The following is a 24589-nucleotide window of genomic DNA, read 5'->3' as shown; positions in this document are numbered from 1 at the left end:
CCAATGGAAGGCACTCCAAGCCAATGGAAGGCACTCCAGGCCAATGGAAGGCACACCAGGCCAATGGAAGGCACTCCAGGCCAATGGAAGGCACACCAGGCCAATGGAAGGCACACCAGGCCAATGGAAGGCACTCCAGGCCAATGGAAGGCACTCCAGGCCAATGGAAGGCACACCAGGCCAATGGAAGGCACTCCAGGCCAATGGAAGGCACTCCAGGCCAATGGAAGGCACACCAAGCCAATGGAAGGCACTCCAGACCAATGGAAGGCACACCAAGCCAATGGAAGGCACTCCAGACCAATGGAAGGCACACCAAGCCAATGGAAGGCACTCCAGACCAATGGAAGGCACACCAAGCCAATGGAAGGCACACCAAGCCAATGGAAGGCACTCCAGGCCAATGGAAGGCACACCAAGCCAATGGAAGGCACTCCGGGCCAATGGAAGGCACTCCAGGCCAATGGAAGGCACTCCAGGCCAATGGAAGGCACTCCAGGACAATGGAAGGCACTCCAGGCCAATGGAAGGCACTCCAGGCCAATGGAAGGCACTCCAGGCCAATGGAAGGCACACCAGGCCAATGGAAGCCACACCAAGCCAATGGAAGGCACTCCAGGCCAATGGAAGGCACTCCAAGCCAATGGAAGGCACTCCAGGCCAATGGAAGGCACACCAGGCCAATGGAAGGCACTCCAGGCCAATGGAAGGCACTCCAGACCAATGGAAGGCACACCAAGCCAATGGAAGGCACTCCAGACCAATGGAAGGCACACCAAGCCAATGGAAGGCACTCCAGACCAATGGAAGGCACTCCAGACCAATGGAAGGCACACCAAGCCAGCAAAGGATTCAGGACAACCCCCAAGCTACAAAACATGTACAAACATCCGTTCCGGAGCCCCGTTCACACCTAGAAGCAAACGTAACCCGTGTCTGCGCTTCTGCGCATGCGTGGGTCATGTTTCGGTGCTTCTGCGCATGTGCATGACGTCATTTTGAGCGTCTGCGCATGTGCAAGCGGTGAAACCCGTAAGTAACGCGCTCCATTACTTCCGGGTTGCTGCAGAATGCGCTCATCCCGAAGCACATTCGACCCGAGGTATGACTGTACAGCGGTACCTCGGGTTACATACACTTCAGGTTACAGACTCCGCTAACCCAGAAATAGTGCTTCAGGTTAAGAACTTTGCTTCAGGATGAGAACAGAAATCGTGCTCCGGCGGCACGGCAGCAGCAGGAGGCCCCATTAGCTAAAGTGGTGCTTCAGGTTAAGAACAGTTTCAGGTTAAGTGCGGACCTCCGGAACGAATTAAGTACCGTATTTTTTTGCTTTATAAGACTTTTTCCCTCCTAAAAAGTAAGGGGAAATGTGTGTGCGTCTTATGGAGCGAATGCAGGCTGCGCAGCTATCACAGAAGCCAGAACAGCAAGAGGGATCGCTGCTTTCGCTGCGCAGCGATCCCTCTTGCTGTTCTGGCTTCTGAGATTCAGAATATTTTCTTTCTTGTTTTCCTCCTCCAAAAACTAGGTGTGTCTTGTGGTCTGGTGCGTCTTATAGAGCAAAAAATACGGTACTTAGCCTGAGGTACCGCTGTATGTGTGTTCTCTGTGCAGTTGGACAGCTCTTACAAAATCATATCCACATTCGGCTTGACGGTTCCAAAAATGGAGTTCTGTTCTGAGGAGACCCACTCAAATTACTGGGCCTAAAGCAGTAGTCCGTTGATTTCAGTCCATCTCCTCAGAGTACGGCTAACACTGAATAGAACCCATCGTCTATCAGCTTCCAACCTGGTCAACCTACTTTGCCGTAGATCATAGAATCATAGAATCATAGAAGAATCATAGAATCCTAGAGTTGGAAGAGACCACAAGGGCCATCGAGTCCAACCCCCTGCCAAGCAGGAAACACCATCAGAGCACTCCTGACATATGGTTGTCAAGCCTCTGCTTAAAGACCTCCAAAGTAGGAGACTCCACCACACTCCTTGGCAGCAAATTCCACTGTCGAACAGCTCTTACTGTCAGGAAGTTCTTCCTAATGTTTAGGTGGAATCTTCTTTCTTGTAGTTTGGATCCATTGCTCCGTGTCCGCTTCTCTGGAGCAGCAGAAAACAACCTTTCTCCCTCCTCTATGTGACCTCCTTTTATATATTTGAACATGGCTATCATATCACCCCTTAACCTCCTCTTCTCCAGGCTAAACATGCCCAGCTCCCTTAAATCATGTTTCCTTCCTGCTTTCTACCTGCTTCCACAGGTAGGCAGATGATGGAATTTCGGAGCTAGCCAACCTGACCAGAAAAGTACGTGACCAGAGGGATGAGGAAGAGGAGTGGAAGAAATTCAAAGACTATTTAGCTAAATATCTTAAGATAATATAATTAGAATTACTTGCAAGTACCAAATAGGCCTCGGATTTGAAAATGTGATGTGTAAAATATTATGTTAAGGTTAAAAATGAAAAGAAAGTAAGATATTAATTGGCCAAGTAAATTTTATGGGGAAATAGTTTTGGAAAACTGTTAAAAAGATTTATATGGAAACTCAGCCAGGGGGATTAAAGAAAGTCACCTAACAATGTTAACAAAAGTGGAATTATTATATTCAGCATAAATGTTTGTTGGTTTGTTTTGATTTTCTTTTTCTTATCTGTTTGTTATAAATTTGGAAAATTAATAAAATCTTGGGGGGGGGGTGTGTGAATGAATTCCAAAGGTAGGCAATTTCAACTTCAGCAGGCGATACAAGCGTAAAAGAGAGAGATGTCAAAACTTTCTAAGTGTCCCTATTTTGCAGGGACAGTCCCAGATTCCCAGAGGCCGTCTCGGTTTCCGATTCGATCTCAGAACATCCCGCTTTTCCTTTTTGTTGTTGTTTAGTCGTTTAGTCGTATCCGACTCTTCGTGACCCCCTCGACCACAGCACGCCAGGCACTCCTGTCTTCCACTGCCTCCCGCAGTTTGGTCAAACTCATGCTGGTAGCTTCGAGAACACTGTCCCACCATCTCGTCCTCTGTCCTCCCCTTCTCCTTGTGCCCTCCATCTTTACCAGCATCAGGGTCTTTTCCAGGGAGTCTTCTCTTCTCAGGAGGTGGCCAAAGTCTTGGAACCTCTGCTTCAGGATCTGTCCTTCCCGTGAGCACTCAGGGCTGATTTCCTTCCGAATGGAGAGGTTTGATCTTCTTGCAGTCCATGGGACTCTCAAGAGTCTCCTCCAGCACCAGAATTCAGAAGCACCCATTCTTCGGCCATCAGCCTTCTTTATGGTCCAGCTCTCACTTCCATACATCACTACTGGGAAAACCATAGCTTTAACTATGCGCATCTTTGTTGGCAAGGTGATGTCTTTGCTATTATTATTATTATTAGTATTAACTTTAACAAGACGGACCTTTGTCGGCAAGGTGATGTCTCTGCTTTTTAAGATGCTGTCTAGGTTTGCCATCGCTTTTCTCACAAGAAGCAGGCGTCTCTGAATTTCGCGACTTTTCCTTAGGACGTCCCTACTTCCGCCGGAGAAACATCGGAGGGTATGAGCTCTCCCGAGGAAACCCAAAAGCGTAGCTGGGATGAGAGCGACTGCTTTTTTCCTCCAAAGGCCTCATGTATTTCCACACAACCCAAACAAGGCCAAATATTTTCTACAGGGGATTGCCGGGTGATCGGAAACAGATTGCGGGACGTGGTTCTCTTCCCTATTTTGCAGCCCCGCGACGTCTCTACAGCTCATTAGGACCCAAACGTCATGTGTAACCGTTTAGCTCATTCTACCAAAAAAGAGAGAGGTTAAAACGGAATCTTTTCATAATGTGGAACAGTTGGTCTCCCCCTCCTTCCAAACAGAAAACGTAATTAAAACTAGCAGGGGGGTGGAATTATCCATCCATCGTGAAATGTCCTGTGCTGGGCGAGAGAGTCTGTGCTTTGGAATCTGGAGCAATCGAGGCAGATGTTCCAGAGGGATGCCTCTTCTGGGCTTTGACATACCCTGATAGCGTGTCTCTTCTACCGCAGGCTTAGAAATGGTTGAGGAAAAGGGTCTGAGAGGAAATGGTAGAATAGCTACCAGGAAGGATTTGTTGTTGTTTAGTCGTGTCCGCCTCTTCGTGACCCCCTGGACCAGAGCATGCCAGGCACTCCTGTCTTCCACTGCCTCCCGCAGTTTGGTCAAACTCCTGCTGGTAGCTTCGAGAACACTGTCCCACCATCTCATCCTCGTGTCGTCCCCTTCTCCTTGTGCCCTCCATCCTTCCCAACATCAGGGTCTTTTCCAGGAAGTCTTCTCTTCTCATGAGGTGGCCAAAGTCCTGGAGCCTCAGCTTCAGGATCTGTCCTTGCCCAGGGACTCTGGAGTGAAGGGCACATAAACAGTACTGATTATTGTTGTCATTTAGTCGTGCCCGACTCTTCGTGACCCCATGGACCAGAGCACGCCAGGCCCTCCTGTCTTCCACTGCCTCCCGCAGTTTGGTCAAACTCCTGCTGGTAGCTTCGAGAACACTGTCCCACCATCTCGTCCTCTGTTGTCCCCTTCTCCTTGTGTCGTCCCCTTCTCCTTACTCTGCATAGCCGAGTAAGATTGCCTTCCATGAACACGGTTTTAACAGTGAGTCCATAAGTGACTGCGGAGGCCAATTCTGGATCCACACGTTCTTCCACAGTGGGGACCTAGGTTAGAATCATAGAATCATAGAGTTGGAAGAGACCACAAGGGCCATCGAGTCCAACCCCCTGCCAAGCAGGAAACACCATCAGAGCACTCCTGACATATGGTTGTCAAGCCTCTGCTTAAAGACCTCCAAAGTAGGAGACTCCACCACACTCCTTGGCAGCAAATTCCACTGTCAAACAGCTCTTACTGTCAGGAAGTTCTTCCTAATGTTTAGGTGGAATCTTCTTTCTTGTAGTTTGGATCCATTGCTCCGTGTCCGCTTCTCTGGAGCAGCAGAAAACAACCTTTCTCCCTCCTCTATGTGACATCTATGTTTCCAGGCGGCAGTTGATCCCGGTGAGGGTTTGCCAAGCATGCCTTCCTCTTAGCATGTTTCTCTCTTGCATCCTGAGTTCGAGTGTCTTCAAAGCCCACGACGCCTTTGGTAAAGGCTGTTCTCCAACTGGAGCGCTTGCAGGCCAGTGTTTCCCAGTTGTCAGTGTGTACAGTGGTACCTCAGGTTACATATGCTTCAGGTTACAGACGCTTCAGGTTACAGACTCCTCTAACCCAGAAAGGTTAAGAACTTTGCTTCAGGATGAGAACAGAAATCGTGCCCTGCCAGCGCGGCAGCAGCAGGAGGCCCCATTAGCTAAAGTGGTACCTCAGGTTAAGAATGGTTTCAGGTTAAGAATGGACCTCTGGAACGAATTAAGTTCTTAACCCAAAGTACCACTGTACTTAGAACCAAAGGGTCTTTAGTTTGTGGGTGGGATTTAGGTTGTTTTCAGTGAATTCGTTTATTTGTTATAGTAGTTCTGTGTATGTTTGTTTACTGACTGAGGGAAGCATAATTATATCTGCTTACTTCCAACAATAACTCACTCTGCTTTATGTATTTGAAAACCTAATAAAAATATTTAATCATAACAATATAAATGTATTATTATTACTAATTGCTGGGAATTAAGTACTTAACCCGAGGTACCACTGTAATTTGTTCCAGAGTTCCGTTCTTAACCTGAAACTGTTCTAAACCTGAAGCACCACTTTAGCTAATGGGGCCTCCCGCTGCTGCCGGAGGCCGATTTCTGTTCTCATCCTGAAGCAAAGTTCTTAACCCAAGGTACTATTTCTTGGTTAGCGGAGTCTGTAACCTGAAGCGTATGTAACCTGAAGTGTCTGTAACCTGAGGTACCACTGTAAACAGTGGTGCCCCGCAAGACGAATGCCTCGCAAGACGGAAAACTCGCTAGACGAAAGAGTTTTCCGTTTTGGAGGTGCTTCGCAAAACGAATTTCCTATGGGCTTGCTTCGCAAGACGACAATGTCTTGCGAGTTCCTGTGGGGGTTTTTCCCCTCCCCCCTTTTTCTAAGCCGCTAAGCCGCTTATCAGCTGATCCGATCAGCAGATAAGCCGCTAAAAGCCGCTAATAGCGCTAATCCGTCAATGGGCTTGCTTCGCAAGACGAAAAAACCGCTAGACGAAGAGAATCTCAGAACGGATTCTTTTCGTCTTGCGAGGCACCACTGTACTACATTTTTTAAGATTTGCCTTGAAAGTGTCTTTGAACCTCTTTTGTTGACCACCAGCATTACGCTTTCCATTTTTATGTTCGTTCACACACACACACACACACACACACACACACAACCATTCATTCAGCGCCCTCACCATTTGAACCAACCCCACCTCCAATCACAAAGAAAGCCCCCACACTGCAAGGAAAACGTCTCCGCAGTAGTGCAAAAGAGAAAGACAGAGTGTGCGAGAGACGGAGGGCGGGGGAGAAGCAGACTCGTGCGAAGGAGGGAGGGGGGCCGGGAATCGCCAAAAATAGATTTTTTCGGATTTCGTTTCCAAGCCTAGGAAGGGAACAGCGCCAAAGCAGCTTGTGAGTTTGAAGCAGACAGGCCAGGGCAGGTTGGCTTTTTGCCAGGAAGCATCTGGGCCTGATTTTAATGGGTCATATGATTAAAGATTTAATGAGGCTCCAATCAAACTTTATTAAGGCTCGGGGACGTGATTCCTGCGCACCCACCCCACTTCTGTGCCCAAGGGGGGGGCTGGGCTCTGACCCCAGGTATGTTTGGAGCGCAGTCCACCTCCCCAACAGCTGTGGGAAGGACCCAAGGAACCGCCTCCCCACATTCTTGCATGTCGACTCCGAAATTCGCCTTTCTGAAGGTCTCGTCTGTCCAAAGTCGACCCACTGGGTTTGCCCCAGGGAACAAGGGAAGCTTTACTCCTGAGGAAACCGGGCGCTGGATCCGGACGCGTCTCAAGGCGCCGTCCTCACATGGAAAGGAGTTCCATACCGCTTTAAACCGTCGCGGCTTCTCCGCTGAAGACTCCTAGGAACTTCAGTCCGCAAAGGGTGCTGAGAGTTGCCAGGAAAGCTCTCTCAGTTCCCAAAATTGCCTGGGAAGAGTGAGCCGACTGGTTCAACCGTTCTGGGAACTGTAGCGCCGTTTGAGGGAGAAGCGCCCCATGCCGTAGAATGAGAGGAACGGACTCCCCAATTCCAGCAGGAATGGCTGGCTAGATTTCCGAATCAAAACACAGTGTAGTGGTTAAGAGTTAAACCAGTGTAGTGGTTAAGAGCGGTGGACTCGTAATCTGGTGAACAGGGTTCGCTTCCCCGCTCCTCCACATGCAGCTGCTGGGTGACCTTGGGCCAGTCACACTTCTCTGAAGTCTCTCAGCCCCACTCACCTCACAGAGTGTTTGTTGTGGGGGAGGAAGGGAAATGAGATTGTTAGCTGCTTTGAGACTCTGTAAAGGTAAAGGTAAAGGTAAAGGTAAAGGGACCTCTGACCATTATGTCCAGTCGTGGCCGACTCTGGGGTTGCGGCGCTCATCTCGCTTTATTGGCCGAGGGAGCCGGCGTACAGCTTCCGGGTCATGTGGCCAGCAGAACTAAGCCGCTTCTGGCGAGCAAGAGCAACGCACGGAAACGCCATTTACCTTCCCGCCAGATTGGTACCTATTTATCTACTTGCACTTTGACGTGCTTTCGAATTGCTGGGTTGGCAGGAGCAGGGACTGAGCAACGGGAGCTCACCCCGTCACGGGGATTCAAACCGCGACCTTCTGATCGGCAAGTCCTAGGCTCTGTGGTTTAACCCACAGCGCCACCCGCGTCCCTTTCTTGAGACTCCTTAGGGTACTGATAAAGTGGGATATCAAATCCAAACTACTACTACTACTACTACTACTACTACTCTTCTTCTTCTTCTTCTTCTTCTTCTTCTTCTTCTTCTTCTTCTTCTTCTTCTTCTTCTTCTTCTTCTTCTATAAACACCATCAAGTCTATGGCAGGGATGGGAAGATCCATCGATGTTGGTTATCATTCTTCCGGTCTTAAGTCCAGTTCTGCATGTTTTCATGATCGTCCTGTTAGCCAGGGATGATGGGAGTTGTAATCCCAAAACATCTGGAGGGCCGAGTTTGGGGACGCCTGCTCTAGATGGTCCGGAAAAAAGCATCCATTCTTCCATAAAACGCTCCTTATTAGATGGCCTTAATTCTGCTGTTAATTCCCCCCAGTTCTGCCCTGTCCATTATCTTACTTATCCGTTCCTCTTTGGCAAGAACGTCTTCTTTTTCCATGTTATTTATTTGTGCTTTTAAGTCGCGTTTCTATCTCGCGGACCGCCCCGGGATCCTCTGATGCCGGGAGGGATCTAAATCAAATAAATGAATAATAATAATAATAATAAAGACCGAGCTACGTTTAGACGGATGCCCGCGGTGGAGATTGGCACTCGTTCCCTTCATGGCACAGATCTCTGCCGCTCCAGCTTGCCTGGGGCTCAGCCTGTTCCTCCTTGCATGCCATTTGGCCAGGTTTTATTTTTTCAGAGAAAGAGAGAGCACGAGAGAGAAGGAGAGAGGTCCAAAGGATTTCTTCCCTTCCTTCCTTAAACAAACAAGCAGGCCGGCCAGCCAAACCTCCCTCAAATCGGATTCCTTTCCCACAACAGCGCTGGGAGGTTTTCCTCTCCAAACAGAGCGGGGGAATGCGGCTGGCAGGCTCTCCGGCCGGCAGAAAGGAGGTCAGTGGGGTACAGGCCGCCCTTGAAGGCCCGTCCGAGGCCGTTGTGGGAAGACTGCCCTCTTGGCAAGGAGCGTCCCAACCCGGAACCCACCTTGCCACTGCAGAAGAAGAAGAGTTTGGATTTGATATCCCGCTTTATCACTACCCAAAGGAGTCTCAAAGCGGCTAACATTCTCCTTTCCCTTCCTGCCCCACAACAAACACTCTGTGAGGTGAGTGGGGCCGAGAGGCTTCAGAGAAGTGTGACTGGCCCAAGGTCACCCAGCAGCTGCAGGTGGAGGAGCGGGGAAGCGAACCTGGTTCACCAGATTACGAGTCGACCGCTCTTAACCACTACACCACACTGGCTCTCTTCAGAATTAACCCATACTCCCCGCTTTCCAGGAACCAGGGAATCGCAGCGTTGGAAGTGACCCTGAGGGTCATCCAGCCCAACCGGCTGCAAATCAGGTCTCTTGTTGTTGTTGTTTAGTCGTGTCCGCCTCTTTGTGACCCCCTGGACCAGGAGACTCTGGAGAGTCCCATGGACTGCAAGAAGATCAAACCTCTCCATTCTGAAGGAAATCAGCCCTGAGTGCTCACTGGAAGGACAGATCCTGAAGCTGAGGCTCCAATACTCTGGCCACCTTATGAGAAGAGAAGACTCTCTGGAAAAGACCCTGATGTCAGGAAAGATGGAGGGCACAAGGAGAAGGGGACGACAGAGGACGAGATGGTGGGACAGTGTTCTCGAAGCTACCAGCATGAGTTTGACCAAACTGCGGGAGGCAGTGGAAGACAGGAGTGCCTGGCGTGCTCTGGTCCAGGGGGTCACAAAGAGTCGGACACGACTAAACGACTCAACAACAACAAAGTTACTGTCAGGGAACTGCCATCAGTGCCGGAGGGAGAGAGCAAGATCCAGAGGGATTCCAGAGAGCGTCCCGGGATTGGGAGAGGCAGCCCATCTTCTGGGGAAGAGAATCAGCGTAGCACCAGTGGAGAAGGGGGGCAGATGGGGGAAGCGGCGAGGCGGTCCCATGACTCCTTGCCTGGGACCATCAGGGAGAGTAAGGGTCCTCCGCTGCCTACGCCCTCCTTGCGCAGAAGGCTTTCGCGCAGAGAGAGTAGGAGGAGACTAGGCGTCAAAGAGCTTCTTTGCTGGAAGAAGTTTAAGAAACGCCCACTGACGGATTCTGCCACCGATTGAGACAGCCACGGGTGAGTGGCTGTCCGGACAGAAAAGGTTCACTCAGGCAACTCAGCCAGGTTTTTGCACCGGCTTACGCACGAGCAACCCCTAGATCCACTACAGTTACATATGAACGAATTGCATATCGACGCAAATTAAGAATGGATAAATATGAAGAAATCTGGAAGGAATACGTAAGCGATAAGGCGGACAGTGGTGGGAAGTAGGGGGACGAGAGGTCTGGAAATATTGTTAAAAGGGTGTAGTTATAGGCATATCAGTACTCAAATCTGAATTGTTAAATTGTGTTATGAGTGTTATTGTGGTTTTCGTTGTATGTGTTTTTGGTGGCTGCTGTATGTACTGAAAAAAACGATTAAATAAATTAAACAATAATAATAATAAAGACGTAAGGAATTGCGTTTAGTCCCCGCACTCCCCGAAAATTTAAATGCTGCAGCGACAGAAAAGCTGTCCACATGGCCGGAGCTTGGGTTTCATGGTAGTGCCCGTTTGCCATCAGGAAACTGTAAATCCAGCCGGCCGAAAAGCCAGCAAGATTGCGTCTCGCTCTTCGATTTCCTCTTGGGTGTTTTTTCAGCCCTTGGAATGTCTGGCCCTGCAAAGGGAAGCCGGCCAGATTTTCCCTTTCTACAAATAACCAAAACACGGGAATGTGATTCCCTGAGCAATGAGGTAAGGGAGCGGAGAGGTGGCCTGTGCGCGCGTCTCAGCCTTAGCAGGAGATGAACAAATTTCATGTTTCTCTGTCCCTCTGGTTCCCTGCCCTGGATTCACTTATCCACATTTCTGCAGCAATTCTGGGGACATCATCATCATCATCATCATTATTATTATTATTATTAGTTTCCATTGATTTATTGGTTGGTTTGATGCCTGTATAGGAGACTCTGTTTTTAAATGTGTGATGTTGTGTTGTGTTTTATGTATGCAAAGAAAGAAAGAAAGAAAGAAAGAAAGAAAGAAAGAAAGAAAGAAGAAAATAGGAAGGAATGAAGGAAAGAAAGAAGAAAATAAGGAAGGAAGGAAGGAAGGAAGGAAGGAAGGAAGGAAGGAAGGAAGGAAGGAAGGAAGGAAGGAAGGAAGGAGAAAATAAGAAAGGGAGGGAGGGAAGGAAATAATAATAATAATAATAATAATAATAATAATAATAATAATAATTATTATTATTATTATTATTATTATTATTATTATTATTATTATTAACTTCTGCTATGTGAGTATCTCCACTAGCAGAAGTGCTTCACTGAATAACCCCCACTGAAGTTAACGGACCCAAGCTAGTCATCTCCATCATTCACATTGGGTTCGCTCTGATCAAACGCAGTAAAGACGGACTTATGAGCTCACAGAATTGCACTCTTAATGAACTTCCTGAAGTGCCTGTTTGCGTTTGCAGTCACTTCTCAAAGCGCCTGACACATCTGCTCCTTCAGCTGATACACTTATGGGCTCATTTGCATCGCCTATTTCTGAACAATAACACTTGACTCCGAGAAAGAACAATGAACCCTTGTGTTAGGAAGCAGCCGGTAAAGAATTTCTCCTTTGTTGCATGCTAACAAACAAGGCTTGGATGAAGAGTTAGTCATGCTATGGCATGGGTCGGCAAACTAAGGTCCGGGGGCCGGATCCAGCCCAATCGCCTTCTCAATCCGGCCCGCGGATGGTCCAGTTATCAGCGTGTTTTTACATGAGTAGAATGTGTGCTTATCTTTAAAACACATCTCTGGGTTATTTGTGGGGCATAGGAATTCGTTCATTATTTTTTTCCAAAATATAGTCCGGCCCCCGACAAGTTCTGAAGGGCGGTGGACCGGCCCCCTGCTGAAAAAGTTTGCTGACCCCTGTACTACGGCCAGGTCTCTGCCTCAGACATTAAAAGCACTATGATATGACCTCAGATGTGATTCCAACAAATTCCACACGAAAAACGCTTCTCTCCTGTGGAGATGGCAGTCGTGAATTGGTGGCGCATGCCCTTCTGGCTTGCATTCTTTATAAAGACTTGAGGAATGAGATTATCACCCTTCTTTTATTGCCCATTCCGGGTCGCCCAACCACTGCCACAGCGTCCTTTCTCTTGGCAGATCAAGATGAGAAGGCAACAGCAAAGGTGGCAAGGTTTTTAGCTGGGGCAATCAGAATAAGATCCACTATTTGACTATTGATTCAATACCCTGAAATGTATTTTAGATAATTGACTTTTTACTTCTATTCTTAGTGAAAGCTGGACCATAAAGAAGGCTGGTCGCCGAAGAATGGATGCTTTTGAATTCAGGTGCTGGAGGAGACTCTTGAGAGTCCCATGGACTGCAAGAAGATCAAACCTCTCCGTTCGGAAGGAAATCAGCCCTGAGTGCTCACTGGAAGGACAGATCCTGAAGCTGAGGCTCCTGTACTTTGGCCACCTCAGGAGAAGAGAAGACTCCCTGGAAAAGACCCTGATGCTGGGAAAGATGGAGGGCACAAGGAGAAGGGGACGACAGAGGACGAGATGGTGGGACAGTGTTCTCGAAGCGACCAGCATGAGTTTGACCAAACTGCGGGAGGCAGTGGAAGACAGGAGGGCCTGGCGTGCTCTGGTCCAGGGGGTCACGAAGAGGCGGACACGACTAAACGTCTAAATAACAAAAAATTGTATTCTTTGTGCAGTGGTACCATGGGTTGCATACGCTTCAGGTTACAGACTCGGCTAACCCAGAAATATTACCTCGGGTTAAGAACTTTGCTTCAGGATAGGAACAGAAATTGTGCTCCGGCGGCACAGCAGCAACAGGAGGCCCCATTAGCTAAAGTGGTGCTTCAGGTTAAGAACAGACTTCCAGAACGAATTAAGTTCTTAACCTGAGGTACCACTGTATATCGCATCGTTATTTTATTGCTATGTCCGATGGCTGACACAAATAAAGATTCATCCATTCGTTCCTGGGGAAGTCATGTGCTTCTTGGGGAAGCAAAAAAATTCGGAGGGATGTGGGTTTTCGAAGGGAAGCACTGGTTCAGGAAGTACAAATTGAATGGAGGAAATTTCTCCCCACAACTCTCCAAAGAACCTCAACCAAACCCCATTAGTGATGACGGAGACTTGAGGCTATGATGCCTTCATTTGCCATTTGAGCCAGTGTCGTGTAGTGGTTAAGAGCGGTGGACTCGTAATCTGGGGAACCAGGTTCGCTTCCCTGCTCCTCCACCTGCAGCTGCTGGGTGACCTTGGGCCAGTCACACTTCTCTGAAGTCTCTCAGCCTCGCTCACCTCACAGAGTGTTTGTTGTGGGGGAGGAAGGGAAAGGAGAATGTTGGCCGTTTTGAGACTCCTTCGGGTAGTGATAAAGCGGGATATCAAATCCAAACTCCTTTTCTTCTTCTCCTCCTCCTCCCAGACCTACAAATCCCAGAAGCCCTAACAAACTACAATTCCCAGGATCCTTTGGTCCTCAAGACCCACTTCCTTGCCTTCCAGATCCCTTGCGCTCTCAAGCAGTTACCGTATTTTTTGCTCTATAAGACTCGCTTTTTCCCTCCTAAAAAATAAGGGGAAATGTGTGTGCGTCTTATGGAGCGAATGCAGGCTGCGCAGCTATCCCAGAAGCCGGAACAGCAAGAGGGATTGCTGCTTTCGCTGCGCAGCGATCCCTCTTGCTGTTCTGGCTTCTGAGATTCAGAATTTTTTTTTTCTTGTTTTCCTCCTCCAAAAACTAGGTGCGTCTTGTGGTCTGGTGCGTCTTATAGAGTGGAAAATACGGTAGGTTCCCAAATGTGGCTGGAGCAGCTTCGATACGGATGTGCAAGCCAGCCCCCTTCTTCCAGCTCCCCCACTACACAAAAAAGGTGTCTGTTAGGGGCAGGAAATGATCCAAGTGGGAATTGACACAACCCTCCTCATTAAGCGATTTGCCTCTGAAGTGGGTACCGCAATCAGAGTGCCAAGTTCCTCTCTTAACAAAGACGTCTCTCTCTGTCTCTCTGTCTATCCCCCACTGTGAGGGTCTTTGTGGGTTTGGCATGTAGGGTCCGCGGGAGGGGAAATTTGGCAGTCATTTGCTTTTGCCTTTTTAAAAAGCACACAAACAGGAGCGGAGGAGTGGTGTGTGTGTGTGTGTGTGTGTGTGTGTGTGTGTGCACCAAATGCCCAGTCCAGAAATTTATTTTCCTTTCTAGGTAATGGGACCCCTGACCATTTGGTCCAGTCGTGATCGACTTTGGGGTTGCGGCGCTCATCTCGCTTTACTGGCCGAGGGAGCCGGCGTACAGCTTCTGGGTCATGTGGCCAGCAGGACTAAGCCGCTCCTGGCGAACCAGAGCAGCACACAGAAACGCCGTTTACCTTCCTGCTGGAGCGGTACCTATTTATCTACTTGCACTTTGACGTGCTTTCGAACTGCTATGTTGGCAGGAGCAGGGACCGAGCAACGGGAGCTCACCCCGTCGCGGGGATTCGAACCGCTGACCTTCTGATCGGCAAGTCCTAGGCTCTGTGGTTTAACCCACAGCGGCACCAGCGTCCCTTTCTGAGAAACGGGCAAAACTTCCCAACTCCTTGAGAGCTCCTCAGAGCAGATATAGTCGTACCTTGGATGTCAAATGCCTCAGCTCCCAAACAAATCGGCTCCCGAACGATCGAAACCCGGAAGTGAGTGTTCCGGTTTGCGAACTATTTTTGGAAGCCAAACGTCCAACAGGGCTTCTGATTGGCTGCAGGAGCTTCCTGCAGCCAATCAGAAGCTGCGCCTTGGTTTCCGAACGTTTTGGAAGTCGAACGGACTTCCGGAACGGATTCCGTTTGACTTCCGAGGCACAACTGTACTCTTCTCCTTTAACGTCTCCCGCGGAAAAGAATTTGTCCAAGCGCCAATCAAAAACCTGAGAATTTTGAGATCAAAATGACGAAACGTCGTAGACTATCTAAAGAACTATTATAGTTGCATGAAAACGCAAGCTGGATTTGAAATGCGAGTAAACGAAGAAAGACATGAAGGCTAATAATATGTGGAGAGATATAAATTAAAATACACAACATTAAACACAGAACACCGTGGGGGGTGGGAGCGAGATGGGAAGTCGATGAATAAAGTAAAGGTATTGTTGATGGCGCAGAATGTAAGCTTCTGATAACCAAATACAGTGGTACCTCAGATTACATACGCTTCAGGTTGCATACGCTTCAGGCTACATACTCTACTAACCCAGAAATAGTGCTTCAGGTTAAGAACTTTGCTTCAGGTTGAGAACAGAAATCGTCTCCAGCGGCACGGCAGCAGGAGGCCCCATTAGCTAAAGTGGTGCTTCAGGTTAAGAACAGTTTCAGGTTAAGTACGGACCTCCGGAACAATTTAAGTTCTTAACCCGAGGTACCACTGTAAACATTTTCTTTTTTGGGGGGAAACCCTCAATAAATACATAAATACTTAATAAATAAAAGAATAACAGACGCAGTCTACACAGAACTGTACATCATTATGCACCAGTTTACAGAACCCAGGGATTGACAGCTGATTGACAGGTGAGCATCACTCTGGGGATATGGGTTTTGGAGGAATCCACAACAAAGGGAGCGGACCATACCCCCGGGAGGGGGAAATCTGTGGGGGACTGTTGGTTCTTCGTTGCTGGAAGCCGAGAGCAAGGCTGGCAGGGAGAGGGCGCTTTGAAACTCTATCCTATCTCTGCTGCACACACAGCAAGCCCTCTGTTTGTCTTGGCCGGGGCGAGTCGGTGTGTAGACACAGCTGCGAAGCTTGTTTCATCCCCAGCTCTGAGCCAAATCCATTCACCACAAAGCGAAAGAGGGAGGGAGGAGCGTTTGATTCAAGGCTTTTCTACCTTACAAGATCATAGCTGTCAACTTACAGATTTGAAAATAAGGGACAAGCAGCCTCAAAAATAAGGGACCAGCAGCCAAAATAAGGGATTTTCCAAGCACAGGTATGTTCAACTTCTGAGCCCCTCCGAGCCAAAGGCAGAAAGCCCAGCCAGCAGCCAAACGAAGCCTCAAGCGGTGGTTCCCACAGCGCAGCAACCCAGCAAAGGGGATGCAGCAAGGAAAACCACCGTCACCTCTCCGCTGGGAAGCGCTGAGCAAAGGCGAGTCCCCAGGCAACGCGGCCGATCTGATCGGCACAAGGCATGCAAGCTCCACCCCCCAGTCGTTCTTAGACTCCTTATTGGGTGAGCAACGCAGCCAAGCAACACAGTTGGAGCCTCCCTCCTCCCTGGCCGGCAGGGAGGGAGGGAGAGGAGCTGCTTCCTTTGAAACCCGGGAAATTTAAGGGACATCATCAATAAGGGACAGCAGCGGGACATGGCGCTGGGATAAGGGACTTTCCCGCCAAATAAGGGATGGTTGACAGCTATGTACAAGATCCCTCCAAAGTTGGCCCGAGGCAGGGAACAGGTGCAGAGCAACGACGATTGCCATGCGCTTAGGATCCACTCCGGGATCAAATCTATGAGCCTCTCGATCCGGTTTAAATGTCACAACTTGAATACATCTCAGGCTGCCTTCTTTCAACATGTTGCTACGCATCAGATCTTATTTGAATAAATAAACCTACCCAGACCCTGAGATCATCTTCTGAAGCCCTCCTTCGTGTGTCCCCTCCTCGAGAGGTCCGGAGGGTGGCAACACGAGAACGGGGCCTTCTCTGCAGTGGCTCCCCGTCTGTGGAATGCTCTCCCCAGGGAAGTTCACCTGGCGCCGTCATTATACACCTTTAGACGCCAGGCAAAAACGTTCCTTTTTAACCAGGCCTTTGGTTGATCTGATATACATCCTATGCCCTTTTAAAATGTGGGGTTTTTTAAGGAGGGGTGGTATTGGGTTGCTGTTTTTATTTTTTATTATGTATTTCGTGGTTTTGATTTTATTCTGTGAATCACCCTGAAGACCCCTGGGTATAGGGCGGTATCTAAATTCAATAAATAAAATAATAAATATTTTCTCCTCTTATTTTTTTTAAATAGGTTTTTATTAAAGCTTTGCAAAAGTACGTGAATCGTCTCTCTTTTCAGGTTGTAGAGCCTTTTATTAAATGTTTTAATAAAAATTAGAGAAGAAAGGATGTGAAGACCTTTGTAGATGGTTTCTGGCAGCGTCCCTATTTTCCAGGGCCAGTCCTGGATTAACAGAAGCCATCCTGATTTCTGATTTGATCCCGGAATGCAAGTCACAACCTTTGATTTCAACTGGTCAAAAGGTAAAAAGGTAAAGGACCCCTGGATGGTTAAGTCCAGTCAAAGGTGACTACTGGGTTGCAGCGCTCATCTTGCTTTCAGGACGAGGGAGCCGGCATTTCTCCACAGACAGCTTTCCAGGTCCTGCGGCTAGCAGGACTTAACCGCTTCTGGTGCAACAGGACACCGTGACGGAAACCAGAGTGCATAGAAACGCCATTTACCTTCCCGCTGCAGCGGTACCTATTTATCTACTTGCACAGGTGTGCTTTCAAACTGCTAGGTTGGCAAGAGCTGGGACCGAGCAACGGGAGCTCACCCCGTCGCAGGGATTCGAACCGCCGACTTTCCAATCGGCAAGCCCAAGAGGCTCAGTGGTTTAGACCACAGTGCCACCTGTGTCAACGGGTCAACACTGAACATGACTAACATTAAATGCAACTCGCAATACGTACGACGGTGCTTTAAAAAAACCTAAGCCTGAGCTCCACCCCTGAGAAACTGTTGGGGGATTTCTCCTCTCTGAAGAAAATCAGGTAAAATTGTGTGTGTGTGTGTCTCAGTTTTTCTCTGCTTGCAAACTCAGAGGAGAATTCCATGACGCAGTCTTGAAAGTTGGGTTGCAGCTAACAAAGTTGTACTCAGAGTGTTGTTGAGTTGTTTAGTCGTGTCCGCCTCTTCATGACCCCCTGGACCAGAGCACGCCAGGCCCTCCTGTCTTCCACTGCCTCCCGCAGTTTGGTCAAACTCATGCTGGTAGCTTTGAGAGCCCTGTCCCACCATCTCGCCCTCTGTCGTCCCCTTCTCCTTGTGCCCTCCATCTTTCCCCACATCAGGGTCTTTTCCAGGGAGTCTTCTCTTCTCATGAGGTGGCCAAAGTCTTGGATCCTCAGCTTTAGGATCTGTCCTTCCCGTGAGCACTCAGGGCTGATTTCCTTCAGAATGGAGAGGTTTGATCTTCTTGCAGTCCATGGGACTCTCAAGAGTCTCCTCCAGCACCAGAATTCAAAAGCATCCATTCTTCGGCGGTCAGCCTTCTTTATGGTCCAGCTCTCACTTCCATACATCACTACTGGGAAAAGCGTAACTTTAACTATACGGACCTTTGTTGGCAAGGTGATGTCTCTGCTTTTTAAGGTGCTGTCTAGGTTTGAGCAGACCCGCTGAAATCGATGGACTACATTAGTCGTGCCTGTTAATTTCAGCGGGACAATTCAGAGAAGGATTTAGCTGGATTCAGCCCCGACGATCGTAGCCAAGGCAGTGTTTATGATATTTTTGGAACTATATGCTTGATTCCGTCCCAGATACAATGTTCAGTGCTATCCGGGTTCTGACAAGTGATGTCTTCAGAAGAACTTAGGGTAGCATAGCCAGCGCAGAGCTAAGTTACAGCCACATAAGCATGGAATAGTACAATTGGAAGGGACCCAACGGTCATCTAGTCCAACCCCCTGCAGTGCAGGAATCTCAGCTAAAGCATCCATGACAGATGCCCATCCAACCTCTGCTTAAAAACCTTGAAGGAAGGAGAGTCCACAGTCATCTCCAGTGTCAAACAGCTCTTACTGTCAGAACCTTAGAATCATAGAATCATAGAGTTGGAAGAGACCACGAGGGCCATCGAGTCCAACCCCCTGCCAAGCAGGAAACACCATCAGAGCACTCCTGACATATGGTTGTCAAGCCTCTGCTTAAAGACCTCCAAAGTAGGAGACTCCACCACACTCCTTGGCAGCAAATTCCACTGTCAAACAGCTCTTACTGTCAGGAAGTTCTTCCTAATGTTTAGGGGGAATCTTCTTTCTTGTAGTTTGGATCCATTGCTCCGTGTCCGCTTCTCTGGAGCAGCAGAAAACAACCCTTCTCCCTCCTCTATGTGACATCCTTTTATATATTTGAACATGGCTATCATATCACCCCTTAACCTCCTCTTCTCCAGGCTAAACATGCCCAGCTCCCTTAGCCGTTCCTCATAAGGCATCGTTTCCAGGCCTTTGACCATTTTGGTTGCCCTCCTCTGGACACGTTCCAGTTGGTCAGTGTCCTTCTTGAATTGTGGTGCCCAGAACTGGACACAGTACTCCAGGTGAGGTCTGACCAGAGCAGAATACAAGCATGTTCCTTCTTCCATGGGACAGCCCTTGAGATATTTGAAGATGGCTATCACATCTCCACCTTTTCCAGGCTAAATATACCCAACTCCCTCGACTGTTCCTCATCAGGCGTGGCTTCTAGACCCTTGATCATCCTGGTCACCCTCCAGGTTGTCCACATCCTTCTTAAACTGTGGTGCACAGAATTGGACTACACCAGAGTAGACCCCGCGGAAATTAATTGCCTAAATGAGACGTGCCTGTTAAATTTCAGCGGACTGATTCGGAGAAGAATTTAGCTGGCTTCAACCCCGACGGCTGCAGCCAAACTCAGCGTTGATGCTATTTCGGGAACCTGAAAGCGTATATTCTTGATTCTGTCCCAGAGACGATGTTCAGTGCTGTCCAGGTTCTGACTTTGAGTGATGGCTTCGGAAGGTTTTTGGGCTGTAGCCACCGTAGAGCTAAGTCGTAGCCAGTCAACGCCACCCTTGCTCCGCTGGCAAAATGGTTTGCGCCGAAGGGCATGTTTGCGCAGAAAAGAACGTGTGAGGAAGTTGCTGGGAACTTTGTGGCACAGCCGAAATCCAGTGAATTACTCTAGCATTGGATTCCTTGATTGCACAATATTGAAACTCACCTGTCTGCTAGTGCAAGAGCCTTGGCGGACAGAGGACGTTGGGTACAGTCCCACACAAGTGCAAAGGGCCTCTGTCTTGACATAAAGGTAAAGGGACCCCTGACCATTAGGTTCATTTGTGACTGACTCTGGGGTTGCAGTGCTCATCTCACTTTATTGGCCGAGGGAGCCGGCGTACAGCTTTCAGGTCATGTAGCCGGCAAGCCACTTCTGGCGAACCAGAGCAGTGCACAGAAACGCCGTTTACCTTCCCGCCGGAGCGGTACCTATTTATCTACTTGCACTTTGACGTGCTTTTGAACTGCTAGGTTGGCAGGAGCAGGGACCGAGCAACGGGGGCTCACCCCGTCACGGGGATTCGAACTGCCGACCTTCTGATCGGCAAGTCCTAGGCTCTGTGGTTTAACCCACAGCGCCACCAGCGTCCCTTTCTAAGAAACAGGCAAAACCTCCCAACTCCTTGACAGCTCCTCAGAGCAGATATAGTCGTACCTTGGATCTCAAATGCCTCAGCTCCCGGACAAATCGGCTCCCGAACGATCGAAACCCGGAAGTGAGTGTTCCGGTTTGCGAACTATTTTTGGAAGCCGAACGTCCAACGGGGCTTCTGATTGGCTGCAGGAGCTTCCTGCAGCCAATCAGAAACTGTGCCTTTGTTTCCGAACGTTTTGGAAGTCGAACTATAAAGAACTATTATAGTTGCATGAAAACGCAAGCTGGATTTGAAATGCGAGTAACCGAAGAAAGACATGAAGGCTAATAATATGTGGAGAGATATAAATAAATGTTGCCTATTGATCTACTTGCACTTTGATGTGCTTTCGAACTGCTAGGTTGGCAGGAGCAGGGACCGAGCAACGGGAGCTCACCCTGTTGCGGGGATTCGAGCCGCCGACCTTCTGATCGGCAAGCCCTAGGCTCTGTGGTTTAACCCATAGCGCCACCCGCGTCACTTGTCCCTGTTATACCTAATTGCAAATTCAAATGTATCCCTATCGCGTTTTATGACTTCCTTGATATTGTATGTGGGGTGGAACTGGTCTGTGACCGAAATATGAAAATTCATTTGTTCATTCTAGCATTGGATTCCGTGGTTGCAGAATACAGTGGTACCTCGGGTTGCAGACGCTTCAGGTTACGTACGCTTCAGGTTACAGACTCCGCTAACCCAGAAATAGTGCTTCAGGTTAAGAACTTTGCTTCAGGATGAGAACATAAATCGTACTCCGGCAGCGTGGCGACAGCAGGAGGCCCCATTAGCTAAAGTGGTGCTTCAGGTTAAGAACAGTTTCAGGTTAAGTACGGACCTCTGGAACAAATTAAGTACTTAACCCGAGGTAAAGGTAAAGGGACCCCTGACCATTAGGTCCAGTCGTGACCGACTCTGGGGTTGCGGCGCTCATCTCGCTTTATAGGCCGAGGGAGCCGGCATACAGCTTTCGGGTCATGTGGCCAGCAGGACTAAGCCGCTTCTGGCGAACCAGAGCAGCGCACTGAAACACCGTTTACCTTCCCGCCAGAGTGGTACCTATTTATCTACTTGCACTTTGATGTGCTTTCGAACTGCTAGGTTGGCAGGAGCAGGGACCGAGCAACGGGAGCTCACCCTGTTGCGGGGATTTGAACCGCCAACCTTCTGATTGGCAAGTCCTATGCTCTGTGGTTTAACCCACAGTGCCACCCGCGTCCCATAGGTACCACTGTATTAAAACTCACCTGTCTGCTAGCGCAAGAGCTTTGGCGGGCAGAGGATGTTGGGTACAGTCCCACATAAGTACGAAGGGCCTCCGTCTTCACGGACGACATGCAAGATGCATAAGCAGCCACAACTTACCTCTCTCGCACTGGGGCCCCGTGAATCCGTACACGCAAGCGCAGCGATTTGGCCCAATGCATCGACCTCCGTTCTGGCAGCCGCTTTCGCAGACAGCTGTGCGGGGAGCAGAGAGAGAGAGAGAGAGAAAGACAGAGTTTGAATTGGCCAGGAATCAAGTAGATCTCTCCAGGAAATGCCGTCGTACGGTGGGGAATCGGGAGCCCAGCCAACGTCTCCGCTCCTCCTTTCTGCCGCTCGGGACATTCGAAGAGCCAAAAGCGATGGGAGGCTGTTTCGGTGGGGCGGGAAGTCATCCAAATGGGGTAAAATCCTGCATGAGACGCGGTGAGCCTTGCCTGAGAGGCAGGGTCTTCGGGGGGCTTAAAGGAGACATGGTGAAGCGTTCCAGAGGCCATGTCTGACCCCAACGCCAAGCAAATTGTCAGCAATAGGTACCGTATTTTTTGCCCTAGAAGACTCACTTTTTTCCTCCTTAAAAGTAAGGGGAAATGTGTGTGCGTCTTATGGAGCGAATGCAGGCTGCGCAGCTATCCCAGAAGCCAGAACAGCAAGAGGGATTGCTGCTTTCACTGCGCAGCGATCCCTCTTGCTGTTCTGGCTTCTAGGATTCAGAATATTTCTTTTCTTGTTTTCCTCCTCCAAAAACTAGGTACGCCTTGTGGTCTGGTGCGCCTTATAGAGGGAAAAATACGGTAATATCAATCATCTGAAGAGCAGAGACGGTCTGGCTTTCCTTTCCCAGAGTGGCGCTACGGCAGGAAAAGGGATTTAAACCGTTCCGCTCAGTCCAGCGCTGTGATGTGATGAGGAGAAAAATGCCCACCTCCCCCCCCCATTTTTTTTGTAACACAAATAAAAAACACAAACAGAAAAGACAAACAAATTCTTGTATCCTTATTTTTCTAAACATTGTTAAGTGAGCCTCCCCAAGTCCTACCTATCTGTTTTCCATTTTACTTCATGTTTAGCAGTTTAAAAAGGTAATGGGGTAAAGGAGCCCCTAACCATTAGGTCCAGTCGTGGCCGACTCTGGGGTTGTGGCGCTCATCTCGCTTTATTGGCCGAGGGAGCCGGCGTACAGCTTCCGGGTCATGTGGCCAGCAGGACTAAGCCGCTTCTGGCGAACCAGAGCAGCACACAGAAATGCCATTTACCTTCCCGCCGGAGCGGTACCTATTTATCTACTTGCACTTTGAGGTGCTTTCGAACTGCTAGGTTGGCAGGAGCAGGGACCGAGCAACGGGAGCTCACCCCGTGGCGGGGATTCGAACCACCGACCTCCTGATTGGCAAGTCCTAGTCTCTGTGGTTTAACCCACAGCGCCACCAGCGTCCTCTTTAGCAGTTTACATATATCATAATGTCTAACCATCTTCCCCCTCCACTTACTTCAACCATAAAAACTTCACCTTTTATCACTTATAAAATACACTGTCTTCTACTTCTCACCCTACCGCCTATATCCACTTCCAAAGCAATTCTAAGATTTAAATATTAACGTATTTTTTCAAATATTCCTTAAACTTCTTCCAATCTAAAAACGCCCACCTTTTGGTCATCTGCATTGGTTGTTCAAGGGGCTGGGAGGGGGGTCTGTGTGCGAATTAGAGAACCGTAGAACTGTAGAATCGGAAAGTTGGAAAGGGACCCCGCGGGTCATCTAGTCCAACCCCCTGAAATGCAGGAATCTCAGCTAAAGCATCCATGGCAGATCTGATTAAAAACCTCCTGAGAATCGACTTCCGGAGGCGGCGCGAAACAAGTAATGGCGGTCCTCTTTGCGCTGCGAAGAGGGGCTCCGCAGGAAAGGGTCGTTCGCTGCGGCAAAGCGACGACCCACTAAGAAAAACCACGAGCAGAGCGAGCTCGTGGCCGTGGGATCCGGCGGGCACCAAGAGCGACCCCCAAACCGAAGAAGGGACCCCGTAAGGGGCTCCGGAAGCGCGGAGGGGAAGCGGTGCTGTGGATTCATCGCTCTTTCTGCGGGAGTGAAGCCGCGCGGCTGTTACTGATGAGCGCCGACCTTTCTTCCTTAACATTGGATTACAAATCGACTACTCGTGAGTAAGATTTACTCGAAATTGGATTACAAATCTGTGAATTTGGCTGAAAGCGGGAGACGAGAAAAAGGAAGTCCGTCTCCCGGTGGTGCTTAGTGATCAAAGGCAAAGGAACTGTCAAGCTGGAAGCAATAGAAAAAGGCTTTAAATCGGGATATACATGCGTCTGCTGAAGTTAGCAATTGAAGGGAAAGGCAAGTGACTTTTACTCTTTCTGTCATTGTGTTTATTTTATGTGGGGACTATCCTCTTTATTGGACTTTTAAAACGTCGAGAACCCCAGTCTCGGACTTGCAGGGGGAAAAAGGCTTTTTTGCGGATACAAATACAAAGTTGAACTGGATACATAGAGGCAGCACTGGTGGATACAAATTAATGACTGTATCTTGCACCTCAAGATAAACCTTGTGGCAATATTGAGAGGGCTCTGCCAGAGGGGAGAAAGTCTTCTCTAAGGAATATTGTTTACTTATTTAACTGCAGGAACTTTAATGGCGACTGAAACTTTGTTCCTTCTTTCCTGAATTGCAACAATACTCCCTCTAGTGGGCTTTGGGATTTACAACTTGCTGGGAACCAACTTTGTTTTGACTCTCTGTGGCTTGGTTGTTTACTTTGAAGCTTGTCTTTCCCATGGAACTTTTGACAGCTTGACCTTGAATCTAAAGACAGGTGTGGAATGAGTGGCCCACCAAAAACAAGAGCTGCATCGAAAGCAGGGAAAGGACAATTGGTACAAACAACTTTGATTTCTCAGGCTCGTAGATCTTCAGTCCCTGCTGTTTTACAGGGAACTGCACTAACAACAGCAGCCTCTTCCAAGGAAGCTGAACAGCCAACAGCGGAGGACATGGCAGCAGGGAGTTCTAATACC

At 48.9% G+C, this 24589-nt stretch overlaps 1 protein-coding gene across 5 annotated transcripts in view; it reads right to left on the bottom strand.

Moving 5' to 3' along the window:
* FBN3 (fibrillin 3) overlaps positions 1–24589 on the bottom strand; it is a 154221-nt gene that overhangs the window by 98985 nt on the left and 30647 nt on the right. For all 5 annotated transcript variants that reach the window (XM_083483535.1, XM_083483539.1, XM_083483536.1 and 2 more), the window contains one exon: positions 21654–21749. In XM_083483535.1, the coding sequence (XP_083339661.1) occupies positions 21654–21749 (96 nt within the window). The remainder of the gene's footprint in view (positions 1–21653; positions 21750–24589) is intronic.

The sequence above is a fragment of the Podarcis liolepis genome, assembly GCF_965112155.1.
Source record: "Podarcis liolepis genome assembly, chromosome: 18".
Taxonomy (NCBI): Eukaryota; Metazoa; Chordata; class Lepidosauria; order Squamata; family Lacertidae; genus Podarcis; species Podarcis liolepis.
Note: the sequence above shows the minus strand (reverse complement) of the source record. Positions and strands in the feature narration are given on the sequence as shown.